Here is a 15657-nt window from a genome sequence, read left to right as displayed (position 1 = left end):
CCCTCCTTAAAGGGGGGGTACTGTTGTGAACTCTGTTTTCGGGCTCCCTCTTGTGGTCACTGGTGGTATGGTGTGATTTTTGCTTTGGGCTCCCCCTGGTGGCTTTGTTTGTTATCCTGCTGGTCTCTGGCTATCAGCTGGTTCGTTATCCTCTGGGAGGTTCCTATATAGCTCTGTTTTACTTCCACTTGTTGCCGGCTGTCGATGTAATCAGTGCTACTCAGATTCCTTCTGACTACCTTGCTCCCAGTCCATCCAGGACAAGCTAAGTTTTGTTTGCTCATTTTTTGATCAGCAGTGTTTATCATGTTTTCTTGTCCAGCTTGCTAAAATGTGATTCCCTCGCTTGCTGGATGCTCTAGTGGACTGAGTTTCTCCCCACACACCATTAGTTGGTGCGTGGGTTCTTGAAATCTCAGGATGGATATTTTGTAAGGGTTTTTTATTGATCGCATAGACCCCTGCTCTATTTTCTGCTTTCTAGTACTAGTGGGCCTCTTTTGCTGAATCTGATTTCATCCCTACGTATGTGCCTTCTTCTTACTTCACCGTTAATATTTGTTGGGGGCTTCTATATCTTTGGGGATTATTTCTCTGGAGGCAAGCGAAGTCTTTCTTTCTCTTTAGGGGTAGCTAGTTCCTCAGGCTGGCTCGAGACGTCTAGGAATTTTTTAGGCACGTTTACCGGCTACCTCTAGTTGTTTTGGATAGGTTCAGATTTGCGATCAGTCCAGTTACCATCTCCCTAGAGCTTGTCCTTAGTTTATTCACTTGCTGGTCTATTCGTGATCCTCAGCCACTAAGGATCATAACACACAGCATCTTGCAGCGGCATGCTATTCCATCCGGTTTGCATTTAGTTGGACCATCATTTATTTTTCAAAGACCCCAAACACATCTCCAGGCTGTGTAAGGGCTATTTGACCAAGAAGGAGAGTGATGGGGTGCTACGCCAGATGACCTGGCCTCCACAGTCACCAGACCTGAACCCAATCGAGATGGTTTGGGGTGAGCTGGACCGCAGAGTGAAGGCAAAAGGGCCAACAAGTGCTAAGCATCTCTGGGAACTCCTTCAAGATTGTTGGAAGACCATTCCCAGTGACTACCTCTTGAAGCTCATCAAGAGAATGCCAACAGTGTGCAAAGCAGTCATCAAAGCGAAAGGTGGCTACTTTGAAGAACCTAGAATATAAGACATAATTTCAGTTGTTTCAGTTTTTTGTTAAGTATATAATTCCACATGTGTTAATTCATAGTTTTGATGCAGTGTGAATGTACAATTTTTATAGTCATGAAAATACAGAAAAATCTTTAAATGAGAAGGTGTGTCCAAACTTTTGGTCTGTACTGTATACAAAGCATAGACACACACATGTATACACAGAACACATACACATATATACAGATCACACACATATGTATACACATAGCACATACAGATTTATAACATTTATATTCATAGAGCATACATATGTATACACAAAGCAAACACATGAACATACACAGAGCACATACAAACACATGTATACATGGAGCACATGCACAAATGTTTACACAGAGCAAATACATACAGTCATATACAGAGCACATACACACTTATGCAATATACAGAGCACATACACACTTATGCATACATAGAGCACATACATATATATGTATACATACACCACATACAGTGGGTACGGAAAGTATTCATATCCCTTTAAATTTGTCACTTTGTTTTATTACAGTTCAATTTTCTTCTCATTAATGTACACTCTGCACCCCATCTTGACTGAAAAAAAACAGAAATGTAGTAATTTTTGCAAATTTATTAAAAAAGAAAAATTGAAATATCACATGGTCATAAGTATTCAGACCCTTTGCTCATTATTGAGTAGAAGCTCCCTTTTGAGCTAGTACAGCCATGAGTCTTCTTCGGAATGATGCAACAAGTTTTTCACACCTGGATTTGGGGATCCTCTGCCATTCTTCCTTGCAGATCCTCTCCAGTTCTGTCAGGTTGGATGGTGAACCTTGGTGGACAACCATTTTCAGGTCTCTCCAAAGATGCTCAATTGGGTTTAGGCCAGGGCTCTAGCTGGGCCAGTCAAGAATGGTCACAGAGCTGTTCTGAAGCCACTCCTTTGTTATTTTAGCTGTGTACTTACAAGTTTGAAGTCCAGAGCACTCGAAGAGGTCTTCATCCAGGATATCTCTGTACTTCACCGCATTCATGTTTCCTTCAATGGCAACCAGTTGTTCTGTCCCTGCAGCTGAAAAACACCCCCATAGCATGATGCTGCCACCACTGTTATGATCCGGTGACCTTGGAGCCGCATGAGAGACCTTCTCAGGAGTAGGTGGTACCTGTACTGACCACAAACCCTAAACTGACACCGCAACTAGAAGTAGCCGTGGGGTGTACCTAACACGTCCTAGACACCTCGACACAGCCGGAGGACTAAATACCCCTATAGGTGGAAATGGGAATTCTATCTTGCCTCAGAGCAGAACCCCAAAGGATAGGCAGCCCCCCACAAATATTGACTGTGAGTATAAGAGGAAAGATACACGCAGGCAGAAAAACAGAATTTAGCAAAAGAGGCACTTCTAGCTAAATAGAAAAGGATAGGACAGAATTCTAAGCGGTCAGTATTAAAATCCTAAAAAATATCCACAGCAGAAAATACAAATATTCTACATCTAACTAAAGACATAGCAAGTATATCTGCAACTCCTGAGAATCCAGCATGACTGAAAAATCCAAACAAAGTCTAAGCTGTTATGGTTCTCAATGGCAAGAGAACATAGCCCAGCAAACATACGAACTAGCTCTTGGAAGGATGGAAACTAAATGACCATGAACTAAACCTGCCGCACAACTAACAGTAGCCGGGTAGCGTAGCCTGAGTTTTATCCCTAGACGCCCAGCGCCGGCCGGAGGACTAACTAATCCTGGCAGAGGAAAATATAGTCCTGGCTCACCTCTAGAGAAATTTCCCCGAAAGGCAGACATAGGCCCCCACAAATATTGGCGGTGATTTTAGATGAAATGACAAACGTAGTATGAAAATAGGTTTAGCAAAATTGAGGTCCGCTTACTAGATAGCAGGAAGACAGAAAGGGCACTTTCATGGTCAGCTGAAAACCCTATCAAAATACCATCCTGAAATTACTTTAAGACTCTAGTATTAACTCATAACATCAGAGTGGCAATTTCAGATCACAAGAGCTTTCCAGACACAGAACCGAAACTACAGCTGTGAACTGGAACAAAATGCAAAAACAAACAAGGACTAAGTCCAACATAGCTGGGAGTTGTCTAGCAGCAGGAACATGCACAGAAAGGCTTCTGATTACAATGTTGACCGGCATGGAAGTGACAGAGGAGCAAGGCTAAATAGCGACTCCCACATCCTGATGGAAACAGGTGAACAGAGAGGATGATGCACACCAGTTCAATTCCACCAGTGGCCACCGGGGGAGCCCAAAATCCAATTTCACAACAGTACCCCCCCCTCAAGGAGGGGGCACCGAACCCTCACCAGAACCACCAGGGCGATCAGGATGAGCCCTATGAAAGGCACGGACCAAATCGGAGGCATGAACATCAGAGGCAGTCACCCAAGAATTATCCTCCTGACCGTATCCCTTCCATTTGACCAGATACTGGAGTTTCCGTCTGGAAACACGGGAGTCCAAGATTTTTTCCACAACGTACTCCAACTCGCCCTCAACCAACACCGGAGCAGGAGGCTCAACGGAAGGCACAACCGGTACCTCATACCTGCGCAATAATGACCGATGAAAAACATTATGAATAGAAAAAGATGCAGGGAGGTCCAAACGGAAGGACACAGGGTTAAGAATCTCCAATATCTTGTACGGGCCGATGAACCGAGGCTTAAACTTGGGAGAAGAAACCCTCATAGGGACAAAACGAGAAGACAACCACACCAAGTCCCCAACACAAAGCCGAGGACCAACCCGACGCCGGCGGTTGGCAAAAAGCTGAGTCTTCTCCTGGGACAACTTCAAATTGTCCACTACCTGCCCCCAAATCTGATGCAACCTCTCCACCACAGCATCCACTCCAGGACAATCCGAAGATTCCACCTGACCAGAAGAAAATCGAGGATGAAACCCCGAATTACAGAAAAAGGGAGACACCAAGGTGGCAGAACTGGCCCGATTATTGAGGGCAAACTCCGCTAAAGGCAAAAAAGCAACCCAATCATCCTGATCTGCAGACACAAAACACCTCAAATATGTCTCCAAGGTCTGATTCGTCCGCTCGGTCTGGCCATTAGTCTGAGGATGGAAAGCAGACGAGAAAGACAAATCTATGCCCATCCTAGCACAGAATGCTCGCCAAAATCTAGACACGAATTGGGTACCTCTGTCAGAAACGATATTCTCCGGAATACCATGCAAACGGACCACATTTTGAAAAAACAGAGGAACCAACTCGGAAGAAGAAGGCAACTTAGGCAGGGGAACCAAATGGACCATCTTAGAGAAACGATCACACACCACCCAGATGACAGACATCTTCTGAGAAACAGGAAGATCCGAAATAAAATCCATCGAGATGTGCGTCCAGGGCCTCTTCGGGATAGGCAAGGGCAACAACAATCCACTAGCCCGAGAACAACAAGGCTTGGCCCGAGCACAAACGTCACAAGACTGCACGAAGCCTCGCACATCTCGAGACAGGGAAGGCCACCAGAAGGACCTTGCCACCAAATCCCTGGTACCAAAGATTCCAGGATGACCTGCCAACGCAGAAGAATGAACCTCAGAAATGACTTTACTGGTCCAATCATCAGGAACAAACAGTCTACCAGGTGGGCAACGATCAGGTCTATCCGCCTGAAACTCCTGCAAGGCCCGCCGCAGGTCTGGAGAAACGGCAGACAATATCACTCCATCCTTAAGGATACCTGTAGGTTCAGAATTACCAGGGGAGTCAGGCTCAAAACTCCTAGAAAGGGCATCCGCCTTAACATTCTTAGAACCCGGCAGGTAGGACACCACAAAATTAAACCGAGAGAAAAACAACGACCAGCGCGCCTGTCTAGGATTCAGGCGTCTGGCGGCCTCAAGATAAATTAGATTTTTGTGGTCAGTCAATACCACCACCTGATGTCTAGCCCCCTCAAGCCAATGACGCCACTCCTCAAAAGCCCACTTCATGGCCAAAAGCTCCCGATTCCCAACATCATAATTCCGCTCGGCGGGCGAAAATTTACGCGAGAAAAAAGCACAAGGTCTCATCACGGAGCAATCGGAACTTCTCTGCGACAAAACCGCCCCAGCTCCGATTTCAGAAGCGTCGACCTCAACCTGAAAAGGAAGAGCAACATCAGGCTGACGCAACACAGGGGCGGAAGAAAAGCGGCGCTTAAGCTCCCGAAAGGCCTCCACAGCAGCAGGGGACCAATCAGCAACATCAGCACCCTTCTTAGTCAAATCAGTCAATGGTTTAACAACATCAGAAAAACCAGCAATAAATCGACGATAAAAGTTAGCAAAGCCCAAAAATTTCTGAAGACTCTTAAGAGAAGAGGGTTGCGTCCAATCACAAATAGCCTGAACCTTGACAGGATCCATCTCGATGGAAGAGGGGGAAAAAATATATCCCAAAAAGGAAATCTTTTGAACCCCAAAAACGCACTTAGAACCCTTCACACACAAGGAATTAGACCGCAAAACCTGAAAAACCCTCCTGACCTGCTGGACATGAGAGTCCCAGTCATCCGAAAAAATCAAAATATCATCCAGATACACAATCATAAATTTATCCAAATAATCACGGAAAATGTCATGCATAAAGGACTGAAAGACTGAAGGGGCATTTGAAAGACCAAAAGGCATCACCAAATACTCAAAGTGGCCCTCGGGCGTATTAAATGCGGTTTTCCACTCATCCCCCTGCTTAATTCGCACCAAATTATACGCCCCACGAAGATCTATCTTAGAGAACCACTTGGCCCCCTTTATGCGAGCAAACAAATCAGTCAGCAGTGGCAACGGATATTGATATTTAACCGTGATTTTATTCAAAAGCCGATAATCAATGCACGGCCTCAAAGAGCCATCTTTCTTAGCCACAAAGAAAAAACCGGCTCCTAAGGGAGATGACGAAGGACGAATATGTCCCTTTTCCAAGGACTCCTTTATATATTCTCGCATAGCAGCATGTTCAGGCACAGACAGATTAAATAAACGACCCTTAGGGTATTTACTACCCGGAATCAAATCTATGGCACAAGCGCACTCCCGGTGCGGAGGTAATGAACCAAGCTTAGGTTCTTCAAAAACGTCACGATATTCAGTCAAGAATTCAGGAATCTCAGAGGGAATAGATGATGAAATGGAAACCACAGGTACGTCCCCATGCGTCCCCTTACATCCCCAGCTTAACACAGACATAGCTTTCCAGTCAAGGACTGGGTTATGAGATTGCAGCCATGGCAATCCAAGCACCAACACATCATGTAGGTTATACAGCACAAGAAAGCGAATAATCTCCTGGTGATCCGGATTAATCCACATAGTTACTTGTGTCCAGTATTGTGGTTTATTGCTAGCCAATGGGGTGGAGTCAATCCCCTTCAGGGGTATAGGAGTTTCAAGAGGCTCCAAATCATACCCACAGCGTTTGGCAAAGGACCAATCCATAAGACTCAAAGCGGCGCCAGAGTCGACATAGGCATCCGCGGTAATAGATGATAAAGAACAAATCAGGGTCACAGATAGAATAAACTTAGACTGTAAAGTGCCAATTGAAACAGACTTATCAAGCTTCTTAGTACGCTTAGAGCATGCTGATATAACATGAGTTGAATCACCGCAATAGAAGCACAACCCATTTTTTCGTCTAAAATTCTGCCGTTCACTTCTGGACAGAATTCTATCACATTGCATATTCTCTGGCGTCTTCTCAGTAGACACCGCCAAATGGTGCACAGGTTTGCGCTCCCGCAGACGCCTATCGATCTGGATAGCCATTGTCATGGACTCATTCAGACCCGCAGGCACAGGGAACCCCACCATAACATCCTTAATGGCATCAGAGAGACCCTCTCTGAAATTCGCCGCCAGGGCGCACTCATTCCACTGAGTAAGCACAGCCCATTTACGGAATTTCTGGCAGTATATTTCAGCTTCGTCTTGCCCCTGAGATAGGGACATCAAGGCCTTTTCCGCCTGAAGTTCTAACTGAGGTTCCTCATAAAGCAACCCCAAGGCCAGAAAAAACGCATCCACATTGAGCAACGCAGGATCCCCTGGAGCCAATGCAAAAGCCCAATCCTGAGGGTCGCCCCGGAGCAAAGAAATCACAATCCTGACCTGCTGAGCAGGATCTCCAGCAGAGCGAGATTTCAGGGACAAAAACAACTTGCAATTATTTTTGAAATTTTGAAAGCAAGATCTATTCCCCGAGAAAAATTCAGGCAAAGGAATTCTAGGTTCAGATATAGGAACATGAACAACAAAATCTTGTAAGTTTTGAACTTTCGTGGTGAGATTATTCAAACCTGCAGCTAAACTCTGAATATCCATTTTAAACAGGTGAACACAGAGCCATTCCAGGATTAGAAGGAGAGAGAGAGAGAAAGGCTGCAATATAGGCAGACTTGCAAGAGATTCAATTACAAGCACACTCAGAACTGAGAAAAAAAAAAAAAAATCTTCAGCAGACTTCTCTTTTCTCTCCTTTCTCTGTCAATTAATTTAACCCTTTTAGGCCGGTCAAACTGTTATGGTTCTCAATGGCAAGAGAACATAGCCCAGCAAACATACGAACTAGCTCTTGGAAGGATGGAAACTAAACTGACCATGAACTAAACCTGCCGCACAACTAACAGTAGCCGGGTAGCGTAGCCTGCATTTTATCCCTAGACGCCCAGCGCCGGCCGGAGGACTAATCCTGGCAGAGGAAAATATAGTCCTGGCTCACCTCTAGAGAAATTTCCCCGAAAGGCAGACATAGGCCCCCACAAATATTGGCGGTGATTTTAGATGAAATGACAAACGTAGTATGAAAATAGGTTTAGCAAAATTGAGGTCCGCTTACTAGATAGCAGGAAGACAGAAAGGGCACTTTCATGGTCAGCTGAAAACCCTATCAAAATACCATCCTGAAATTACTTTAAGACTCTAGTATTAACTCATAACATCAGAGTGGCAATTTCAGATCACAAGAGCTTTCCAGACACAGAACCGAAACTACAGCTGTGAACTGGAACAAAATGCAAAAACAAACAAGGACTAAGTCCAACTTAGCTGGGAGTTGTCTAGCAGCAGGAACATGCACAGAAAGGCTTCTGATTACAATGTTGACCGGCATGGAAGTGACAGAGGAGCAAGGCTAAATAGCGACTCCCACATCCTGATGGAAACAGGTGAACAGAGAGGATGATGCACACCAGTTCAATTCCACCAGTGGCCACCGGGGGAGCCCAAAATCCAATTTCACAACACTAACCTGGACAAAAACACAATGAATTGCACTGAATTGAAAAGCACACTGCATGTGTGCACAGAGACAAAAAAACAGACACTTATCTTAGCTGAATTGGCAGCAGAGCATGAAGAACCAGAGAGAGATGCAATCCCTCCAAGAACAATGGACAACTGGCCAGGAGTAATGGATCCTGCACATCTAAATACCTAATAGAGCTGCAATCAGCAGAAACACCTGCCCTGGATTACAACCCCAAGACAACTGCACTACCACTAACAACCACCGGAGGGAGCCCAAGAGCAGAATTCACAACACACCACCATGTTTCACTGTTGGGATTGTATTGGGCAGGCGATGAGCAGTGCCTGGTTTTCTCCACACATACCACTTAGAATTATCACCACAAAGGTCTATCTTCATCTCATCAGACCAGAGAATCTTATATCTCACAGTCTGGGAGTCCTTCATGTGATTTTTAGCAAACTCAATGAGGGCTTTCATATGTCTTGCTCTGTGGAGAGGCTTCCGTCGAGCCACTCCACCATAAAGGCGGGACTGGTGGAGGGCTGCAGTGATAGTTGACTTTGCGGAACTTTCTCCCATCTTCCTACTGCATCTCTGGAGCTCAGCCACAGTGATCTTGGGGTTCTTCTTTACCTCTCTCACCAAGGCTCTTCTCCTACGATCGCTAAGTTTGGCTGGACGGCCAGGTCTAGTAAGACTTCAGGTGGTCCCAAACTTCTTCCATTTAAGGATTATGGAGGCCACTGTGCTTTTAGGGACCTTGCGTACTGCAGAAATTCTTTAGTAACCTTGGCCCGATCTGTTCCTTGCCACAATCCTATCTCTGAGTTCCTTGGCCAGTTCCTTTGACCTCATGATTCTCATTTGGTCTGACATGCACTGTGAGCTGTGAGGTCTTATATAGACCGGTGTGTGCCTTTCCAAATCAAGTCCTATCAGTTTGATTAAACACGGCTGGCCTCCAATGAAGGAGTAGAACCATCTCAAGGAGGGTCACAAGGAAATGGACAGCATGTGACTTAAATATGAGTGTCTGAGCAAAGGGTCTGAATACTTATGACCATGTGATATTTCAGTTTTTCTTTTTTATTAAATTTGCAAACATTTCTGGGTTTTTTTTCAGTCAAGATGGGGTGCAGAGTGTACATTAATGAGAAAAAAATGAACTTTTTAGAATTTACCAAATGGCTGCAATGAAGCAAAGAGTGAAAAATTTAAAGGGGTCTGAATGCTTTCTGTACCTTCTGTACATACACATCCATACATACGTATTTACCTATACAAAGAAGTATGGATATGGGAGCCACAGCAATCAACTCCAATCAATCAGCAGAAAGTGTTTAATGTCCATGCAGCGAAATTGCAGGGCAAGTCAGAAAGTGCAGGGGCATAACGATCATGGTCGCAGAGAGTGCAACCGCGAACAGGACTGTATGGGAGGGGGCCCGCCAGCAAGAGTGCCTTTTTCAGCTGGATGTGTGCCCAAGGACACATTCAGCTGAATTGTATTGTGGCGCAGAGACCCGCCTGCCAATCAGAGGCCGCAGCTGACGTCAGCGTGACCATCATGAGTGGCACATAGCAGTAACATCATGCGCCACTTATGGCTGGCAAGCTGAAATCAGATGCAGGCTACAAAAGAGGACATCACATATTGTGGGAGTGGAGGAAGGTAAGAAGAATTGTTTGTTTTGGTTTTTTTTTAAATATGGATGGAGGACATTATACAAGGAAGAAAGGGGCCTATTATGGGGAATATTATACTAAGATGGAGACATTGTGACAGGAAGAGGTCAGGATGAGGAATATTATTACATTAAGGCACACAGGACAAAAACATTCTGATAATAGCCCGGGATGTGGGACATTATTACTGGAAGGGGCCTAGAATGGCACATGTCAGAGCGTCAGACTCACTCACTGTCAAGGATACCAGCACACTATGGGGCTCATGTGTCAGGGGAACCCAGTGCCAGAGCAATATAAGGGGCCATTATGTACTGTATGGAGCATTATATGGGGCACACTGTATTGTATGGAGCATTATATGGGGCCATTATATACTGTATGGAGCAATCTATGGGGCCGTTATATACTATATGTAGCAATATATGGGACGTTTATATATTGTATGGAGTATTATATTGAGCCAATAAATACTGCATGGAGCATTATATGGAGACATTATACTGTAGGCAACATTATATGGGGCCCATTAAGTTGTATGGAGCATTATATAGGGCTATTATATACTATATGGAGCAATATATGGAGCTCACTATACTCTATAGAACATTATATGTGGCACATTATACTGCATGGAGCATTATATGGTGCCCATTATACTGTATGAAGCACTACCGGGGGCCATTATATACTATATGGGGCCCACTATACTGTATGGAGCATTATATGGGGCCCATTATTTTGTATGCAGCATTATATGAGGCCCGCTATACTGTATTGAGATCAATATGAGGCCCATTATACCTTATGGAGCACTATGTGAGGCCCATTATACTATTGTTTGAAGCAATTTATGGGGTGTATTACGCTGTACGGAGTAATAAATGTGGCTTATTATTCTGTATAGAGCATTTATATGAGGCCCATAATACTGTATGAAGCAATATATGGTGCACATAATACTGTATGGAGGACTATGTGGTGCCCATAATACTGTATAGTGGACTATGTGGTGCTCATAATACTGTATGGGGGACTATATGGTGCCCATAATACTGTATACTACTGTATGGAGGACTATGCTGTTCACTCTGTAACTGCAGTCTTTTTAGTCCCCCCAGGGCATGCACTGTGCGCTTCAAGGATTCGCTGGTTTCTGAGCTATTGTAGAAATTACAATAGATAATGTAACAAGTAAGTGAAATCTTTGGCATTGTACTATACCTATATTTTTTAATGTACATCATGAATCGTGGTATTTGTTAAAGGGGCTCACTGAGATTCCCGGGGCTCGCGAAAACCTGGAGCTTGCCCTGATTATACCAGAAAGGGGATATTATACCAGGAAGAGGCCCAGGATGAGGGATATTATTATAGGAAGGGGCAAGGATATGCACAATATTAGAGGAGCCAGGATGCGAAAATTATATGGCATGGAGGGTGAACACGTCTGTCTTTATAAGCTCTAGAAGGTTTACAAGTGCCCATACATCTGACCAAAATGAAGGTGGGGACCTAGGTCCAAATTTTGCATCGGGGCCCATCGAACTCCAGTTACACCACGTGTCTACTGTCTATTATATTGCATATAATGGGCTGAGTTAATGAATCACACATCTTATAACTACTGAAGGATTGTTTAAGGCACACAGGTCATTCTTTGCTGATATAAGGTCTTACACAAGAAACATCTTCTGACAATAAATTTGTTATTCGGATATTTAAAATGGCTTTAGAAATCAGACAATCCATTTTAAAAATTTTGGTTAGAATATCCATTTTTGATTCACTGAAATAACAACCTTAAATTGTAATTTAACACATTTCGCAGATAGAAAGAAATATTTTCCCTTTTCAGGCATACAGTGTAATTACCTATTGGCAGCAAGCTTGTTTGCTATGAATCCTCCTGGGATCTGCGTCACAATATATCCCCAAAAAAATGATCCATGGATCAATCCAACTGTTTCGGGATCCCAGTTAAATTGGGCTACCTGTAAAAAGGTGTTAAAATATATTGATGACATTATAGATAATGTACTGCTATTGGTATTACTAAGTATTTGTACAAGTTTGATTGCAGAAAGAGATTTATATCTTTCCTTTACGTAGTAAGTAAATTATTTAAAATTGTCAATAAGAAATATTAAGTCTGGATATTCCTGCAATCTTACAAATGTATATTCTCTGTAGCAGGAATTGTTGAGATAAATGAGTCTAATCGAGTCAAATCAATTTGACCTCAAATTGTACAAAAAAAATTGGAATCACCAGAAACTGAATCTTTTGTGATTCTCTTTGGTCAAATGCATAGTACTCTGTTGGCTGCCATTTTACTGGATTATAGAGGGCTGTGTAGGGGCTAAAAAAACTTATACTCATTTTTCTTCCACTATCCTGATACCGGTCTCACCATTACTGGTCCTCTAATTGGCTCTTTAGTTTTCTATGTTCGATCTGGCTGACTCTTCTATTAACTGTGCTCTGTGGTATCACATAGGGTGCAATGCATGACAATAACATGTGTCGCACCCCACGGGACCACATATGGCAGGGTGGCCCACGTGACAATGTGGTTTAGTGAATGGAAGACTCAGTCATCGGAAAGATACAAAGTGGCAGATAGAAGGCAGAAGATAGAAGAATCGGTCATAGAACCAGCAGGAGTTGGTCAGGTATGGGGAGGTTCTAGGAGAAGTGGGTGTAAGACTTTTTATTTTTTTAACTACTTCCTGGCTGATTTAATTAGCATCAAATTTATTTTGATACAAATTGAATTTCAGGACTTAAATTGAGTGAATCTGCCTCAATCAAATTTTGGGAGATCACCTATTGATTGTATAGTATACATGATACCAATGACTCTCACCTGAATCTCTGGTTTTCCATTTACATAAATAGTATTGTTATTCACCATTTCTACAATGGCCACACCAAGGTTACATCTAATTCCAAAGGAAATACAAAATCCCAGCCCACTCATGATGGCAATGATGTAGCGTTTGGGCAGTCCACAGCAATAGCAGTCAAATCTGGGAGGTAAGTGGGTGGGGACGTGTATCGGTTGTCCATCTTCATTCAGCTCTATGTTGTCCTCTTCAACATTTCTTCCATCAATTTTCCTTGTTAAAAGAAAATGTGTTAGTTTAGGCATTATTCCTTGTTTTCTAAGTTTACTAACAGTTTTGTCTAAAATGTGACCATTTAGATAAAATATATAGTAATATGTAAAAATTGTCACTATAAAACTAGCTACATATTACAAATAAATGTAGTAAATTGATTCCCACTATTAAATTATTATTGAAAATTACTTAAAGGGTACAATCTAAATGGGGAAAGAGCAATGGCTTCAATATGAAGAATACGTGATTAGTGTTACAGTGCTCATTATTTGAAGCAATGGACACAGTGTATATGGAGCGCCTAGGGCAACTTACCTCCGGGGATGATATTCCCATAGATTGACCTATATTATAAGTAATACAAATTTTAACAAATGCATTGATGACAACAATCCTATGAAACAGATGTTTAATTCCGTGGATACCAGACATCAACCAGCTGTTTAAAAAGTGTGTGTAATTATAATTTAATGTTAATAATATAATGAGAAGCTGAATTTAAAATATTGTGTGCCTTATATAAAATTACAGGATTTTTTTTAATGTTTACAATACACCTTTATATAAAAGCATTTATATAAAAGCATGTAAAATTAGCATTAACATTATTATAATTATCAAAGTTATTAGAAAATTAGACTAAAAAAAGTTCTATATGGCAGTGTGTGACTTGTACCAGGAATGAAAAATGGGATTACATATTTTATATTTCATAAATACAACTAAAATAATAGAAAAAAACATTGACAATAAAAAAAAGAAAGTTCTCGATTCAGGATTATTGCTTTTTATAGCAAATAAACGTAGTCAAAATGGTATGATATTTTACGAAGTCATTAACAGACACATTAAAAGTATAACAATAAGTGCCAATCTAATACCAATATACCAATATAATACTTTGTGTAGTTATGTAGCTTTTGCAAATAATTTATATAAAATATAGATGAATATAAAACTTGTTGGAGGTGTTTAATGTATTCGGATTTTGCATTGAAACAATGTAAAATAGATATTAAAATACAAAAAAGTGCGAAGGTTTTGCTACATTTTCCAGATCTGTTTAACTCTTCTAAGTTGTCCTTTTATAACTTAAGTCTAACGAGTTATGATAAAATATTTTATTATGAATTATAGAAATATAAAAAAGTATACAAATAGAAATGTAGCTAAAAAATAATAAATTGTACAAAGAAATCAAAATCTTAGACCACTAACCATAAAATAATAAGAGAAAAAAAAGAAACTCTTCTAAAGAAAAATTGTAAATTGTGTTACATACATGATGAATCTGTACTTTTCTTTTTAATAACATAAGCTCAGTGTAAAAAAAAAAGAAAACAATTGTGTAAAAGAAAACAATTAGGTAACTTAAGAAAAAAAAATCAAGTATTGAAAAGAAAAAAAAAAACATTAAGTGAAAAAGGAGACTCTTACCTTTGAAGATGACCTAGGGAGTCACCTATTGTGTTCTTTGCCTCTTCTTTCCCTGGATTAAAGATCTTCTCTTTGAAAGAACTGAGTGCTTGAAAAGGCATTGTATAAGATGTATTAATCTTCACAATTCTACAGCAAACAACTCATCTTCACCTTTATGTTTCATGTACAACTATCTTTGCCAATCAACACCACATCTCTGCAAGGGTTAATTCCTTTGTCAACTAGATTTTTATTTCTACTTCTAGAATTAAAAATGGGGTATCCTCCGAAGAACCCAATTCAGATGCTGAACTTTATCATTTGACAATCTAATTATCCAAGTTGTTAGTGAAGCTCACATCAATGATCTTCTATCTGGAGGGGAGGCTGACAGCTGCGTAGCACAGAGGCAAAGTCATTCAACCTGTTTCCGTAAGGAGTAGAGAGAACGGTCGTGTTTGAGGAAACTAAACTATGGAACAGACTTTGGAAAACTCCAAGGATCATATGAAGCTGTGAATTATGCTGGGGAAAAATGTAAATTAAAAAAAATCCACTTCTAATATTCATGTAGGCAGGGTTCCAGGATTCTGAGAAGTGATAATGATCCTCCTAGGCTGTCATGATTCCCTGATAGGGGATGAGATGCTACACTGGTCGATGCTATAGTAACGGAAACGATATGGTCCTACCAGTTTAGTTATTAATAGCATCCCTTTCAAAATGGAGACAAAGAACAACTTTATTAAACATTTAAGGGTTTCCTCCCGTCTCCATGACGCAGGCAGGTGGTCATGGACTGAAACTCACATATATTATTACTGAGCCTTTTCTTCTTTCTCGTGAGCCAAAACTCTCATTAAGACAGAGGTATCTCTTGATCAAGTGATAGACAGTAGAAGAGCCAACAATGGCCCGCACACAAAACTCTTCCTCTTCTTAGTGTGA

At 41.7% G+C, this 15657-nt stretch overlaps 1 protein-coding gene across 1 annotated transcript in view; it reads right to left on the bottom strand.

The window, feature by feature from the left end:
* The window catches only part of SLC17A8 (solute carrier family 17 member 8), a 59050-nt gene extending 43603 nt beyond the window's left edge, over window positions 1-15447 (bottom strand). The window contains exons 1-3 of the mRNA XM_077265580.1: window positions 14728-15447; window positions 13035-13287; window positions 12041-12159 (exon numbers count right to left, since the gene is read on the bottom strand). Of these exons, the coding sequence (XP_077121695.1) occupies window positions 12041-12159; window positions 13035-13287; window positions 14728-14828 (473 nt within the window). The 5' untranslated portion in view covers window positions 14829-15447. The remainder of the gene's footprint in view (window positions 1-12040; window positions 12160-13034; window positions 13288-14727) is intronic.
* Between the last annotated feature and the right edge of the window lie 210 nt (window positions 15448-15657).

The sequence above is a fragment of the Ranitomeya variabilis genome, chromosome 5 (assembly GCF_051348905.1).
Source record: "Ranitomeya variabilis isolate aRanVar5 chromosome 5, aRanVar5.hap1, whole genome shotgun sequence".
Taxonomy (NCBI): domain Eukaryota; kingdom Metazoa; phylum Chordata; class Amphibia; order Anura; family Dendrobatidae; genus Ranitomeya; species Ranitomeya variabilis.
Note: the sequence above shows the minus strand (reverse complement) of the source record. Positions and strands in the feature narration are given on the sequence as shown.